The sequence below is a fragment of the Globicephala melas genome, chromosome 13 (genome assembly GCF_963455315.2).
Source record: "Globicephala melas chromosome 13, mGloMel1.2, whole genome shotgun sequence".
Classification (NCBI taxonomy): domain Eukaryota; kingdom Metazoa; phylum Chordata; class Mammalia; order Artiodactyla; family Delphinidae; genus Globicephala; species Globicephala melas.
The window spans coordinates 66,207,838-66,223,830 of NC_083326.1; the positions used below are offsets into that span (position 1 = coordinate 66,207,838).

The 15,993-nt window shown below is 52.0% G+C and overlaps 1 protein-coding gene across 7 annotated transcripts in view; it reads right to left on the reverse strand.

The window, feature by feature from the left end:
• The window catches only part of LOC115855492 (E3 ubiquitin-protein ligase RNF185), an 87,585-nt gene that overhangs the window by 18,820 nt on the left and 52,772 nt on the right, over window positions 1–15,993 (reverse strand). For 2 of the 7 annotated variants that reach the window (XM_030860849.2, XM_060310501.1), the window contains exon 1: window positions 5,269–5,692. The exons of 4 other annotated variants lie outside the window; for them this stretch is intronic. In XM_030860849.2, the coding sequence (XP_030716709.1) occupies window positions 5,269–5,321 (53 nt within the window). In that variant the 5' untranslated portion in view covers window positions 5,322–5,692. Of the gene's footprint in view, window positions 1–4,788; window positions 5,018–5,268; window positions 5,693–15,993 lie in introns of those variants that run through there. One more of the 7 variants, XM_060310500.1, reaches the window with a different exon arrangement.

Below are 15,993 nucleotides of genomic sequence, written 5' to 3' on the forward strand. Positions count from 1 at the left end.
CGGTGGGAGTGGCAAGAACCCGCAGTCCCGGTGGGAGCACAAGAGTTCCAGGTCTCACGGTCACCAGGCCCTACCCCTCTCCTGTCTGCAGGGGAGAAAAGCTGGTGCAGACAAATTTGCACCCAACTGCAGGCCTGGGCCCTGTCACACCCTCGCAATGGTATGTGTGCCGCGGGGCACAGGAGCACCAGACACGTCCTTCTCTCCATTGCCAATATCCTGCTTTTGTTTGCTGCAAGCAGCCCTGGCCAGGCCCAGGAGAGGAGGCAGGGAGAGAAGCGAGTGCAGGCACGCAGGAGACAGCCACGCCAGCCTCCTGGGAAGAACACCTGGCCAGAGAGCAACACCACCGATGCATACATCTGTGTCAAGGAATGCCTTTGACGGGCACAGCCAGCTGCATGGCCAAAGTCAGTCACCACAGGTGTCTCTGAAGAACAGGAAGGTGAACAGCTGATAGGAGGACTGGTTGTGGGTCCCCAAGCTGCTTTGTCACACAACACAAGTGGTTCCAGGCCACCGGAGAAGTTGCCAGGGTAGACTTAGAGTCCTAGCTTAGACATTAACAGCAGCTATGGTGACCTGTTACAGGAATGCTAACCATACTCTGGGTGCTATTATGAGGTGCCTTACATGATCTCTAACCCTGACCACACCCTGCAAGGTGATAGGATTATCCCTGTTTCACAGACTAGGAAACTGAAAAGCAGGGTCAAGTCACTTCTGCGAAGTTGCCCGGTACACACATGACGGAGCTGGGATCTGAACCAATGTGCACTTGCACCTGACGATGCAGCACGTCCACTAAGCTGGGCGTCGGGGTTTGCATCTTTGAAAACACAGAGGCTGAAGCCCTGAGAGCTCGCGTTCCTTCTAGTGTTAACACTTGCTGACACTCCTCCTTAAGCCCAAGGACCCAACAGTTAAATGGCACAGCGACTCTCCTCCTCCGCTGAGTCCACAGCAGGCTGGTCCCCAGGAGACTCTGCCTTTTAAGAAAAGAATCCAAAACACACTCTGGGAAAGTAAGGTCCTACTCAAAAGAATCCCACCTCAGGTTCTCAGGGGCTATGGCCACAATATGCTCTCCCCAAAGCCAAGGCTTTTTCCCAGCTTTCAATTTTTTAAAGTTTCAAGTGAAAGTTAACATCTGTCCTGGCTGCAGGCCAGAGGGCATCCATCTCAGAGGTGGTGGGGTTGATGGTGGAGTCCAGACCTGGGGTGGAAGCATCAGCCACCACACTCTCCCGGTCAGTGAGCGGAGCTGAAACCCTCCCGCCCACACGCCTTGACCTCCAGAACTTTTCCCGAGCACTACGGAGAGCCTGGGTGGGTACAAAGTGGACCAAACCCTGATGGTCAGTTCAGTGGGCAGCTCAGATCCAAGCTGAGGCCTTTTGAGTCAGCAGGGAACACACCAGTTAAAAAAAATAATACTTAGAGTCTCACAAATAACTTTTTTCAAGATCTGGGTCCATATTCCTTCTTTGCCATTTACTATCTGTGTCACATAAAGCCAGTTACTTCATGACTCTTGAGCCTCAGTGTCCTCATTTGCACACCGGTGATGATGAGAATTAAATCACGTACAAATGCCTAGCACGAGCCTGGCCCACAGCTGGTGCCCATGAAGCGTTCACTTCCCCACCTCCGTCTTTAATTTGAGAACACCAAGGGCAAAAGGAGACAGACCCCTTGCCCTGCCATGCCCAAGCAATACGGACCTGTTTCTTGGCCCAGAACCAAATAGATTTCTGGAAATAGAGACGGTTCCCAAATGAATTATTCATCTAGCCCATTAGAAATCAATTGATTATAATCAATTCCTACCAATTAGGAAATAGTTACTGTGCATCTAGGGTGTGCAAGACCAAATAGGCAAGATGCTGGGAGAAGCCAAGTGCGATAAGACAGAGGCCTGGCCCTCAGTCACATGCAAATTCTCCAGACCAAATGTTTACAGGTAAAATTTCAACCTTATGTGGTAAAAGCAGAACACAGCCACAATTACAGTGGATTTACATAGGTTAAAGAACAAGCCCTCCCATGTCCTGGTTGAGGGCCTGGTTGGATGCTCATCCTTAGCCTCTGAATGAGCAGGAAACTGTTGGGAAGAAGCTTCTTCCAGCCCCTACCTCTGAGCTGTGACCGGGGTGGACGGGAGAGCGGGCAGGTCTCTGCCCCTGCCTGAGAGTCACCACTGGGGATGCTACGCCTCCCCCAGGCCCACGGGCTGCAGAGAGAACAGGGGCCTATAGACTCCGGTCCATCAGAGCCCAGTGTTCTACCACCACAGACCCCTTTATTACTCCTCCTTCCTGCAGACCCTGTAGACTGAAACAGGCTGTCAATTAAGCTGTAATTATTATGGATATGTTGATATCCTGTTTGAAAAAATTAACCAAACACATAATGAGCCTCTGATCAGCAAGAAATAAGTGCTGCCAGAGTGCACTGATTCAGTTCCAACCAAAAGCCAGGAAGGCTGTAATAGTTTCAAGCAATTTGTGCCGTCATGCTGCAGTTAAGAGTAGAGCCTCCGGTATTTGGAAAAAATGGAAAAGAGCTTGTGTGTCTCTGAGGAGGTACATAGGTTGCGGAGTTGGGAACCATTCACCTCATCAAGTCCTTCATTTTTCAGATGAGGAGAAAAAGAGTCCCAAGGTGGTTGCCAAATGTTACTGCTAAGCTGGGCTGGGTTAAGAACAGTTTCTCCCTTTAAACATGGGTTGCTTTAGAATACAAAGATGAACTTGTTTTCTTTAAGAGACAATGTGTAAACCAAACCCATTAGATCAATGTTAGGCATTAAACAGAAAAGCTATAAAAAGAAAAATCCTTTAAAGATGTCAGACAAAAGTCACTCCCTAATTTACCTCTTTTGTAAATTCCAATTTGAGGTGTTTTCTTACTTGGGAGGACACTTGTAACTGCATCTCACCCCCCAAGCTGGTGGCACCGGCAGCGGAAGACAGTGCCCTCTGCTGAGTGCGACCTGCCAGGCAAGGGTGCCGGGGGTACAGAAATCACATCTTTCATCCCCAGCTCCCTCTTCCCTCCCCTACGCACTGTCACGCCAGATCATGTCCCCGTGGAATTTGGTTGCGTCACTCTCCTTGCAACCAGAGCCCCAGAACTCCTGTGTGTTCAAGGCCTAGGGTCAAGGACTTAATTTGTTCCATGAATCTCATAAGGGTCATGTTCAGGAGCCCAGGAAGTCCAGTCCCTATGCTCTGCAGAGGAGGAAACTGAGGCCCAGGGAAGCGTCAGAGGGCTGCCATGAGGACATCCTGTAGTAAAGGAGAGGGCTGATGGCAGAAGCATCTTTCTGACCAGGCAGGGACAGTGGTGACTGATGAGACTGCTACCTGGGAGAGTGGAGGGTCTGGGTGGTCCCTCCTGTGGGGCACACAGCCCCATGTGTGGCTAGCTCTTCAGAAGTGGCTTCAGGAATGTGGCCTCCCATTTGGGGGAGGGGGCAGCGGAGAGGGTCTATGGCCAGTCAGTCAGTCATTCCCGCCCCCCTCCAGCTGGCCAAACAGAGTTGGGGGGAGGGCTGTCAGGTTGCCCAGAGGGGCTGGGGCAGAAAAAGATAAAGGACAGGCAGACCTGGGTGGTTTCAGTGGCCTGGCCCTCAGAGGTCCAGGATGAGAGTTCATTATCTGCTCTAGCTCCTCAGAAGTTGTGTCTTGTCCCTGGAGATTAAAAGGGGCACATGTTCCTGCTTCTAAGGGAACGACCCCTCCCCCAAGCTGCCTATCCAGGATTAAGAGTAAGAGGGATTAATGAGGCCCTGGCTTAACCCAGTGGCTACTTCAAACACTTGGCATCTTGATTCCACATGGTACAACTCAAGATCAATTCCCACTGGCTCTGCAGAGGAGAATCTCTGCCATCCCTTCATATGCCAGGCACACTATGGGTACCCTTTTTCTGCTCGAATCTCTCTGCTTCAAGAGGAAAGCAAACCTGAGAACGATCCTGTGGGGGATACATGCAGGGGGAGGTGCAGCCTCCTGAGGATGAGAGAAGAAACTCAGGAAGACAGATGAGGCGGGCCAGAGAGACCCCACAAGTTAACTATGTTGAAACCAGTTGCCACATCTGTAAAATGGGGATACAAAACGTCTTGAGGCTGTTGAGAGATCAAAGGATAAAGTATATAGCAGGATGCCTGGAAGAGTTAGCCCTGAGGACCAGTTCCCTCCTCCCTCCCTCAAATCCAGGGGTTTCCCACCACTCTACCAGGGTCTAGTAATTCCCAGAAACCGCATGGTGTTCTGCTTTTCTGCCCAGGGCACAGCCACCTGACTATGTATCCCAGCAGCGAGTTAGGGGCAAGGGGCTGGGTTGGGGAAGCCAGACGACCAGGACCATGGGTGAGGGGGAGGCAGACCTTGGAACAACAGGCTGCTCCCAAAGAATGAAAACAAGCCCCACCCCAGCCAGGAATGGCTCCATTCAGGAGGGACCCAGAGGGCCAGAACCCCCCTGGGGAGTTTCTGTTGGAGGGGGGGTGGGGCAGAGAGCAGAGAAAGGCAGGTCAGAGGTAGAGAGGAAGTTTCCACATCTCCCTTTGAAAAGCCCCACAGAAGCGCAGGCCTGGGGACCTGGCAGGCACGAGGGCCAGCCCCACAGCTCAGGATACTCCAAAGCCAGCTGCCCCAGTCTCACTTGCCCAGGCCTTTCCCCAGCAACTGTACTCATAGGGAGCACAGGAGCCCTTAAAGGCCAGAGGCAAAGGTGCCTGCCATTAAGAGAACAAACGTGTATAATGAGAGTGCCTACCGTGGACCGGGCTGCCCACACCCAGGCCTCGCCAGCTTCCATGCTGTTTGGCAAAACCTGCCCATCCTGCTTGTTGGGACAAATTCCTGGGCAGGCGGCACAGCCTGCAGGCAGGTGAGACGTGTGAGAGCTGGAAGAACAGCACCCTAGCTGTGCTCTTCCCCTGGAAGCAGTAACACCAAGAGCAGGCTGGGTCGGCAGCACCTTTCAGAGGCTCTTCCAGGTGTGTCTGGGAAGGAAGGAGAGGCCGAGCTCCCCAGGAGCTGCCTTCTGGGCCCACCCCTCACCTCCCATTCCCAGCACATGGGGGAAGCCTTCGCCAGCCTGGTTCTGCTTGGAAGCAGCTTCCACTGGCTTCTGCCTGACACACGGTCAAAGGACAAGTGAAATCTGAGAAGCAGATTCAGGGAGGCATCTGCCCTCCCCTCAGGACAAGGGGCCCAAAGAGGAGATGGGAAGAGGACTCGGAGCCCAACTCACCGGAAGGGGTCTCTGGAGGTGAAGTAAGCCTGGACGGACAAGTAACTCCCCATCTTCTTCCCACATCAGATACACAAGCTCAGCTGCAAACCCGTCTGGGAGGGCCTCTAGCCGGCAGACGGCCACCATGACAGGCCCGGGGCTCCGGCACCGCTGGCTGTGGGCTGGCTGCCCGGCTCACCTCTCCCTCTGGAGGGGCCGGAGAGGTGTGAGCGCTCTGGGCCCCTTGCCCCCCAGCAGAGACCCGCAGGGGCTCATGGCTGGGATGCTGCCCCCCAGTTCTTGGAGGCTGGATGGCCCCTCAGGACTCGGGAGAAGCACCTCTCTGCGGAGGCTACACGCACACAAGGATTCTTGGGCAGGGGCCGGTGACTAGCCAGGAAAGAGGCGCTGCTGTCAAGTTAGCCTTCTTCTCCAGCCCCACCCCTGCCGGGGGAAGGAGGGAGGAAGGGGAGGGGCTCCGCGCGGAACGAGGTGTGTGGTTGGAGCAGCTATTAGGAAACAGACCTTGCAGGCAAGGGGTGGAGCTGAGCGGGAGGGAGGCTGCAGGCTGGCGCCGCAGACAATAACCAGGAATGGCTGGGTGTCCGTCCCTGAGCTCGGGGAAGGGCAGGGCAGGAGAGGGGGTGAGCACATCTGCCCCAAGTGTCCCCAACCTGAAGAGCCGCCCAAAGGACGGTAACTCTGCTCGGAGGTGAAGAAAAACACAGAAGACCAGCTCCAGGCCAAGCCACACCCACCCCCTAAAGCGGGGGGGGGGGGGGGGGGGCCCTCTGGCAGGAGAGGTTGGTCCAGAGACCCAGGTCCAGAGAGCTGCCCTCTGGGCTGTCTGCTCTGGGCTGGCATCTACTTGGTGCTGGCACTAGGGTCCCCATTCATTCCTTCCCTCTGCCTGGCCTGGAGACTGCCACTCCACTTCTGGGCAGAGCTGCACTGTGGATGAGGAAACAAGGCCCAGGGTGTTAACTGACGCCTGCTGTTTCTCCGTGTGGCAAGCACCTGTATGACACTGTCTTATTTCTCTGACATGGGAGTTATCTCCATGGTATACACAAAGAAAGTGAGGTACAGAGAGATTAGGTAACTTACCCGAGGCCAAAAAACTAGTCAGTGGCAGGGCTGGGATTTAAATGCAGACTCATGTGACTCTAGAGCTGAAGGTCTCAGCCCTGAGCTTCATTCTGCCTCTTCAAGGGGAAAGATCTCTTTCAAAGCCCTCCTGCAAGTAAGAGGAGCACAGAGCCTGTATCCCAGGTCACCTGTCCCCTCTCTCTTTCTTTCTTTCATTCATTCATTCCTAGAATGCCAGCCATCGGCCTCAGCAGGCAGTGGTGCTTCTTCCACGGTGACCATGGTAACCAGGCTTCTCAAACTGAAAAACAGGGCACGATGGAGGACAAGGCCCATGGTGTCTGTGGGGATGATTGGCCAGGTATCTGGAGTGGGGCCTGCCTGAAGAGCCCCAGCTGCAGGACTGACCAAACGAGGGCCCACCACTGGGAGAGCCCGCAGAAGACGTAGGCACGTCCAGAACTCATTGCTGGACTTGAGGGAGCGACACCAGCTCCTTCCCACCAGGCACACACTGCTCTCCACTGAAGTCACCCTGTCACTATGACAGGAAAGCCTGTGGCGAAGGTGGTGGCTGTGTGTCAAGGGAGGCTTTTCCCATTCCTCTACTGACTGGGCACAGGGATAACGAGTGTGATAAGAGAGGGTGTTTGCACCCTGTTATAAGCTGGCATTTATCGAGCACTTAGGACGTTCCAGGCCCTGTGTTAAGTGCTCTGCATCTGTTATCTATCATACTTAAATGGCCAATCTACAGGGTAGATGTTATCACCCCCACTTAACAGATGATGGAACTGAGGTTTTGAATGGTTGTGTCACTAGCCTGAAGACAAACAGCTGGTAAGTGGGGGAGCTGGGTTTCAAATCCAGTAAGAGCCGGGGTTGGGACACTTTTTCTGTAAAGGGCCAGACAGCAAACATTTTAGGCTTTGCAGGCCTACACGAATACAGACTCTGTCACTGCAGCACGAAAGTGGCCATATATAAAATGTAAACAAACGGATGTGGCTCTGTTCCAATAAAACTTTATTTATGGACACTGAAATTTGAATTTCATGTTACTTTCATGTGCCACAAAGTATTCTTTTGCTTTCCCCCCTCAACCACTTAAAAATGTAAAAATCACAGGCCATACAAAAACAGGCGGTGGGCTAGTCTGCTGACCACTGCTCCACAGGCAGCACACTCAACCACACCGTTTCCAGCCTCTAATCATGAAGACCAGCCTTTGGCATTATTGCAGAACTCAGCCACGTCCATCTCCTGCCACACAGACCCCACACTCCAGCCCCAGAGGCAGCCAGCAGGCAGTGAGCACTGGACGAGGTCTCACCCTCACTTACCCTGTCCCAAGCCCTACGTGCAGCACTTACAAGCATAAGTGAATATTAACCCACACCAGCTGGCAGTCCTGTGATCGCCCCCTTTTTACAGAGGAAGGAACAGAGGTACAGAGAGTTTAAATCCCTTGCCTGAGGGCACCCAGTTGTACACGTGAGAGGTGAAGCCAGGATTTGAACCCAGGCTGTCGAACTTGAGCTCTACCATTGCTATGTTGGAGCCCAGCCTGGGCCCGCAGCCAGACTGTCTGGGTTTGAGTACGACAAGGCACTGCACATAAGCCCTTGGCACAGAGTCTGGAACACATTAAGGGTTGATAAATGTTAGCTGCTAATATCATTAAGACTATTGTTACTACCACTATGGGCTAGCTATGTGGCCTTCAGCAAGTTGCTGCCCCTGTCTCAGCCTTGGTGAGGTCTCTAAATAGCTGCCAGCTTCAATGTTTTTCAGCCCTATGAGGTTGCAGAGGGCTCCTTGTTTTCCTTGGGTCTCAAGTTGAGTTTAAACCTCTTGAGCTGGCCCTGAGGGGATCAGGATCCTTGCCTGGGGGCCACACAAGAGCCACAGAGGAGGTGGGGCAGAGTGGAAGGGTGGGGGGAACAACACACAGTATACCGAAGGCCGGCCCAGATGAGAGCTGGGAGCTCTCTTTCTTCCAGTGACAGAGCCAACTATTTCTCACCAAAAATCTATTATGTTCCCCTGTAATTCGATCAGGCAAGAAGGGGGCCCCAAATTAAGTCTGGAACTAGCAAATTATCTTCTAATTGCACCCTCTGATTTCCATCTGATGAACAGAGTGCGGATGGAAGAAAATGCAAGCCACAAAGAGACGGGGCCAGGGAGCCCATGAGCATAACTCCTCTTGACATTTCACACAGCTCTGCTGTTCCAGCGGCGGCGGGTGCAGTGAGTCGGTGTCTAGGAATGCGAGCAGGAGGCTGCAGGCGCTCTCCATCCCCCCTACTCCCCTCACAAAGGACTCAGTGGGTGGGTGGGTGTGTGGGGAACTAGTGTAAGGACCTCTCAATGCCATAAAACTGCCTCCCCCTGGAAGAGGTGTGGCTGCCTCCCCCAGTGCTGACCTGAAGCGGAGGCCCCTCCAAGGTGGAGTCCACTTGACCCCTATAAATCCAGACTGCAGGAGGAACAATGAAGGACGCGAAACCACCAGATGTGAGAAGCCGCTGGCTGATGAGACCCAAGCGTGTGGCTTCTCAGGGCCAACTTCAAAGGCCTCCAACCCCCCCAGAACTGGGAGGCGGGAGGTCACAATGGAGGCTGTACTTCCACCCCCTTCCCCTGGATACTGGTTCTGGGTGGAAAGCTGCTCTTCTAGGTACCAGAGCAGCTGGCACAGGATTCAGAGGCTGCGGCTGCCAGAGGCAACTGCAGGGATCCTTGGACTGGCAGTGACGGACGGGATAAGATGGCAGGGGAGGTACTAATCTCCTGCACATTTCACAAGTTGGAAACCTGGAGGAGAGCCCAGCAAACTGACTCCTCGGAACCAGCTGAGACACTGGGCTTCAAGGCGGCTGCGAAGCTGGCAAGGACAGCCTTCAGGGCCAGTGGCCGCAAGTGAGTGCTCTAGGGAGCAGTGGTGAATGAATGAATCACCCCAACCTCTTCTCAGAAGGCAGCTCTAGTCAGATAACCTGAAGCCCAAGGAACTGTGTCCGTGTGGGGCCCTCTACTGGCCGGGAGGACTCCATCCAGGGATGGGAGCTCGGAGACCTTGGAAGGGGAGCGGCGTCATCCTCATCTGCTGTTTTTCTTGCCTCTGCTCCCCCTCAATTCCAGTTCACTTTCCATACTAAAGCAGCAGTCAGATGAGGGTCCCAGCAAGTCTACTGCTAGAAATTTTGCCCAGAGAAATATTCCTACAAACGTGCCAAGACCTGTGTCCAGCATGGTTTCATGCTGAAAGATGAGGAATAATCCATGTGCCCATCAGCAGGGATGGGCTACATGCAATCTCACTTCCACGTGACAGAATACTACGCAGATGTTAAGAATAATGAGGTAGGGGCCTCCCTCATGGTGCAGTGGTTAAGAATCCGCCTGCCAATGCAGGGGATACGGGTTCAAGCCTTGGTCTGGGAAGACCCCACAGGCTGCGGAGCAACTAAGCCCATGTGTCACAACTACTGAGCCTGCGCTCTAGAGCTCATGAGCCACAACTACCGAGCCCATGTGCCACAACTACTGAAGCCCACTCCTAGAGCCTGTGCTCCGCAACAACAGAAGTCACTGCAATGAGAAGCCCGCACACTGCAACAACGAGTAGCCCCCGCTCACCACAACTAGAGAAAGCCCTCATTCAGCAACAAAGACCCAATGCAGCCAAAAAATAAATTAATTAATATTTTAAAAAATAATAATAATGAGGTAGATCCTAGGGTCCTGAAACAGAAACTGTCCTGGGTAAAGGGTTACGTGAAAAATCCAGGCATCAGAGAGAGTGTGCAGTATGATCCCACCATTTCAAAAGTCTATGTGCGTAATCCTTAGAGACCACCTGGCGGACTCTACCATGTGGCTGTTGGTTTCTCTTCAGGGTAGTGAGACAAGCAGCACGGAGGAAACAGCATTCATTTTCTACCTTTTAATACTGCTTACATTTTTTCTTACACTTAAGTGCTGCTTTTTAAAACGATAAAGGACAAAAACAAACAGAAGTCCTGGGACCTCCCTGGTGGTCCAGTGATTAAGAATCCACCTTCCGGGCTTCTCTGGTGCAGTGGTTAAGAACCTGCCTGCCAATGCAAGGGACACACGTTCGAGCCCTGGCCCAGGAAGATTCTACATGCCGCGGAGCAACTAAGCCCATGCGCCACAACTACTGAGCCTGAGCTCTAGAGCCCGCAAGCCACAACTACTGAGCCCACTTGCCATAACTACGAAGCCTGCGTGCCTAGAGCCTGTGCTCTGCAACAAGAGAAGCCACAACAATAAGAAGCCCGTGCATCGCAACGAAGAGTAGTCCCTGCTCACCGCAACTAGAGAAAGCCCGCGCACAGCAACGAAGAGGGGGAAAAAAAAAAGCAAACAAAAAGAATCCACCTTCCAATGCAGGGGATACGGGTTCGATCCCTGGTCAGGGAACTAAGATCCCACATGCTGTGGGGCAACTAAGCCTGTGCACCGCAACTACTGAGCCCGTGAACTCTGGAGCCCGTGCGCCACACCTACAGAAGCCCGTGAACCGCAACTAGAGAAGCCAGCTCACCGCAATGAAAAGAAACCCACGTGCCACAACAAAGACCCAGCGCAGCCAAAAAACACAAAAGTCCCATGGTTTAGAGTAAACACCTTCTCACGTGTTTTTCCTAGTGCTCCTGTCCAGAGGCAAAGGCTGCTTGGGTGCCCTGCACTCAGGACCCCCAGGGCTGTCTCTCCAGCTTCCCTCCTGGGGTCACCACTCTGGCCACCTCCTGCCCCACTCTACTTCCTGACCTGGCCACGTAGGCTCTCCCTGGGCAGTCCCAAGCCTTTGCTCCCTTAGCTCCTGTAGCCTCTTCCACCTCCAGCTGGTGACTGTCTCCTCCTTTTTTTAAAAATTAATTAATTTATTTTTGGCTGCGTTGGGTCTTCGTTGCTGAACGCAGGCTTTCTCTAGTTGCGGTGAGTGGGGGCTACTCTTTGTTGTGGTGTGCGGGCTTCTCATTGCGGTAGCTTCTCTTGTTGCAGAGCATGGGCTCAGCAGTTATGGCTCGCGGGCTCTAGAGCACAGGCTCAGTAGTTGTGGCACATAGGCTTAGTTGCCCCGCGGCATGTGGGATCTTCCCGGACCAGGGCTCAAACTCGTGTCCCTGTATTGGCAGGCGATTCTTAACCACTGCGCCACCAGGGAAGTCTCTGTCTCCTCCTTTTTCCAGGCCCACCTCCAAAAGAGCACTCAGTGTCCTCTGGAAAGGGTTTCCTTGACACATCCCCAAGCATGTCACACACAGGAGGGGCTCGGAGCCCGTACCTGTTTACCTCCAGATCGAATACATGAGGCCCACCCCTGACATTTGCAGATGCCTAGTAAATGATTCAGGACCCCCATTACGAGCAACTTCTAGAGTGGTGATAACTAAGGTTTACAATGCGTTTTCAATTTACAAAGGGCTTTTATGCTCATCATCCAGGTTAGTCCCTGCAATAACCTCAAAAGGAGTACATACAGCACAGACAGGGCAAGGGAAGCCGAGGGATGTTAGGTAATCCATCCAAGGTTACTGCGGGGAAGTTCAGGACTGAGATTAAAAGCCTGGTTTGCTGACCTCCAATCCCATGCCCCTTCCTCAACAGGAACCCTAATGAGGCATTCAGGAATCCAGCCTCTCCAACACCTACCCAGGGCCCCGAAGTGCTGGGTATGCTGAACTCCTCCATCTGATTTCTCTAGATTTTCTGCCCACATTCTTATTGTCAGGATATCATGAAAGCAACTGCCTTGTGGGAATCAAGAGGGTCTTGTGACCAACAACCCAGTGAAAACATGAAGTCAGGTCGAACAAGTCATGACTGATCCACCACTGCTGAATCCTCGTGATCAGCCCCCTTCCTAAATGCTCACTGTCTACCTATTCCATCATCTGCAAAATTCCACAGAATTCCACCAGAATTTGTCCACAAAATCCCATTCAGAATTCTGTGAAGGAGTCAAGTCAGAAGAATTCTAAGTTCACTTTTTCCAGGATCTCCTTTTTTCCTCCTTTTTGAAAACTGGGCCAGTTAGCGACCTCCATTCTTATTTCACTATTAGATCCCCAACGCCTGGTACACGGCAGGTATGGAACAAACTATACTTGGGGTATTACCCGATCTCCACGGTTTTTCAAAAGTAACTAACTGTTGCTGTGCCAATAAGGTATCCCCGCTTTTTCTTCCTTCAAAATATTAGGAAATAATTTTTCCAGTCTGAAAATCTAAACACATTTCATGTGGCTGGGTACCCTCATACACCTTGGGCTTTCTATACTCCCTTCCGAGTTTCAAGGGACTGGACTATATCTCTAAGGTTCTCTCCAGATTTCCAGGATACCTGATTAAGCTGGATGCCAAGGACTGTCTTTTGCCCTGTGTTTGTTAACACGACACCACGTTCCAGAAGTCGTGGACACTTGGCTCCCTTTCTGTAAAACACTGACCGAGCTCCATGAGCCCCACACTGGGGTGGGCTTGTTCTCATACACTTTCATTTAATTCTCATAACCCTGTGAGGTTGGGATGTCATCTCCTTGTTATGTATGAAGAACTGAAGTCCTAATAGAAGGTCATTCAAGGTTACAGGTCTAGGAATTGGCAGAGTTGGGATTTAACCCAAGACTTTGGATTCCAGGTCCAAGACACTAAAGTTGCCTCAAATAACTATTTTATACTTGCTATTTGATTTACAGTGGTGTTTTTAAGTTTGGTCGAAAGAACTGCAGCATCGGACACCCCTGGGCAGCTTGTTGAAAGTGATGTTTCCTGGACCTACCCCAGGCTGATATAATAATAATTGCTGAGAGCGAGCCCAAGTATTGCATTTTATAGAAGCCCCGGTGTTTCTGATGCAGACTGAAAGCTGAAACCACCGCTTTCCTCTTTCCTGTGTGCTCTTCCACTTGATTCCACTCTACTCTCACACGAACCCTGAGAAGCAGGCAGCACAAATCACTAGCAACCCCTTGTTACAAATGAGGAAATGACTGCAAGGCAGCTTGTTCATCTTCTTGTTCTGGATGCAGCTTAAGTACAGAAATGTTTGGTGGTTGACATTCTGTACAGCCTTGGCTTGCTGGGGACTTCCACCCTCCTGGCGCTATTCTTACTCATGTGTAACACACAGTAGCTGCCTCTGTCTTTTTTTTTTTTTTTTGCGGTACGCGGGCCTCTCACTGCTGTGGCCTCTCCCGTTGTGGAGCACAGGCTCCAGACGCGCAGGCTCAGTGGCCATGGCTCACGGGCCCAGCCGCTCCGCGGCATGTGGGATCTTCCCGGACCGGGGCACGAACCTGTGTCCCCTTGCATCAGCAGGTGGACTCTCAACCACTGCGCCACCAGGGAAGCCCATGCCTCTGTCTTTTCCTCACTGACACCGCAGTGTTGCTCAAGGTACAGTGGGAAAAGGTGACTCCAGAATATAGGGTCTTCTCATGAAAAGGCAGCCTTTGGAACTGAAACAAGTTAACAAAACAAAACGCAAGGGCTGACAAAAACAAAAACAGCCGGTGCTGCTGCAAGAGTCAGTGCTACTGATGGGAGTGGAGTGGGGCACCCCCTGTTCTAACCAGGATCACCACCGGGCCGCCTCAGCGAGGCAGGACCAGAAGGTGACTGACACGTAAGAGAAAACCACCCTAATTCAAACCTGAAACCTGGCTTGAGGTACTGGGAGGTTTTTCCTGGTAATAGGGAGGAGTGTGGAGACAGAGAGCTTGTTAGCACTCTTCCAGCACTGCCCAAGTGAGGAGGGATTCTAGCCCTTGCGGGAAAACTACAAGGCAAATTAGCACAGTGGGCTGGGCAGTGCAGAAGGCATGCCATCCTTCAAGGCTGCAGCATTGCTGGTTTTAGCTCCAGAATGACATTTATAGACAGAGATCTTATTCTATGCCCCCATTTCAGAAGAAGAGCTCTTGCCTGGGAGAATACTGCAGAACAAAGATATGGGGATGACGTGCACTGGAAGGGCTTTATCCAAGTGTCAAAGGAGAAAGATGGTTGTTCGATAAAAACATGATTCGCCCAACAAGCACTGAGTGCCCGCTGCGTTCTTGGCACTCTGCCGAGCTCTGGGAAACAAAGATGAACTGGATGTGGCTCCGGACTCAGAGAATTTCATACTCCGAGACTGATGTTAGACATGTAAACAGATACTGACAGGGCCACGACTGAGGTTATACAAGGAGAGTAACAAAGACAGAGAAAAAGGCTCCTCTGATTGGTGGGGAGGAGTGTGGGTGCATTCGGGGAGGCTCCTCCACAGAGGACTGGCTGCATCGGCTGAGTCTAACAGGCTGATCGCCAGGCAGACAAGAGGCATTCCACCTGAAGGAACAACATGTGCAAAAGCACTGAGGCGGAACAGGGGAAGGTCCATCCGCCGCAGCACAGGGCGCATGTGAAGAGCGAGCAGAGGGGAGGCTGGGATGGGGGAAGAGGGCACGGCAGACCACCAAGAGTCAGGTCACCCACAGGTGGTGAGGAGTTATCAGAGGTATTTAAGCAAGCAGAGGCTCCCAATGAAGAAAACACAAAGCCTGAAACACCAAAGAGAACGCTGGTCCTTAGCTGCCAGTTCCTCTCCCTGAACAGGCATTTGTCTCAAGTCCACAGCTGGCTGTGTGTACATCCACTGAAGCCTGCTGGCCAACCAGTGTTCTCTAACAGCAGACCACGGCTTCATCCTCAGGCCACGTCTCCACTGAGGTGGTCCTTTTAACACCTGAGATTTGCCTGCATGAGCTGTAAAAGAACAGGGTCACAACCCCTTTGTAGATAATTATCCACTGTTGCTCTGTAACACTAATATTAGAAAACTGAATGTTTAACATTCAGTGTCAAATGCTGTGTTTACACATTCTTCCCCTGACTGCACAGGGAAAGAGTGCTTTGGATACCTTGACAAATCTCCGGGAAATGTCTGGCAGAGAAGACCTGAAAATCTAACCTGGCTGACAACAAACTTGCTGTGTGATCTAAGGCAAGCCATTAAACATCTCTGGGCTTCCATTTCTTCCTCTGTAAGAGGAAGGAGTTAGGTGAGCAAAACATTCTACACCAGTAGGTCAATGCTGAAGGGCTGTGGTCGGAGAAACGCTGACTGGCTGAACACCCAGAGACCTCTTCAAGGCTAGGGTCACCTTGGTGAATCCAGGACCCTAATTCAGGCCTCATTTTTGACCTTTTAGGTCCAGGAACAGGACTTCATAGTATCCAGAGAGGTGCAGACATTCTAGGATGTGTCTATCCTAACCATTTATTGACCTCTGTCCATTTATGAATTGGCCCTTGAAATCAGAACACCACATCCCCTGTACAGGTGCTGCTCCCTGATCCTTCCTGTCATCAAGAATCCCAGGAAGCCGAGTTAGGCATCAGAAGGCTGCACTGTGAGCATGGACTTAAAATACAGGGAAATGAGGAGCCATGGAGAGAAATTTCGTTCTGGCAGCCATGAGCTAGCCAAACCAGCCCCGCCTACAACAAAGAACACCCTTCTGGTGACTAAACCCAGATTCAGTATCTCTATGTGGACATACTTCTAGTTTTGCATACTTCTAGTTTTGCCGGACTTTTCACTTACTGTTTCACTGTTGGCCACTCATTATT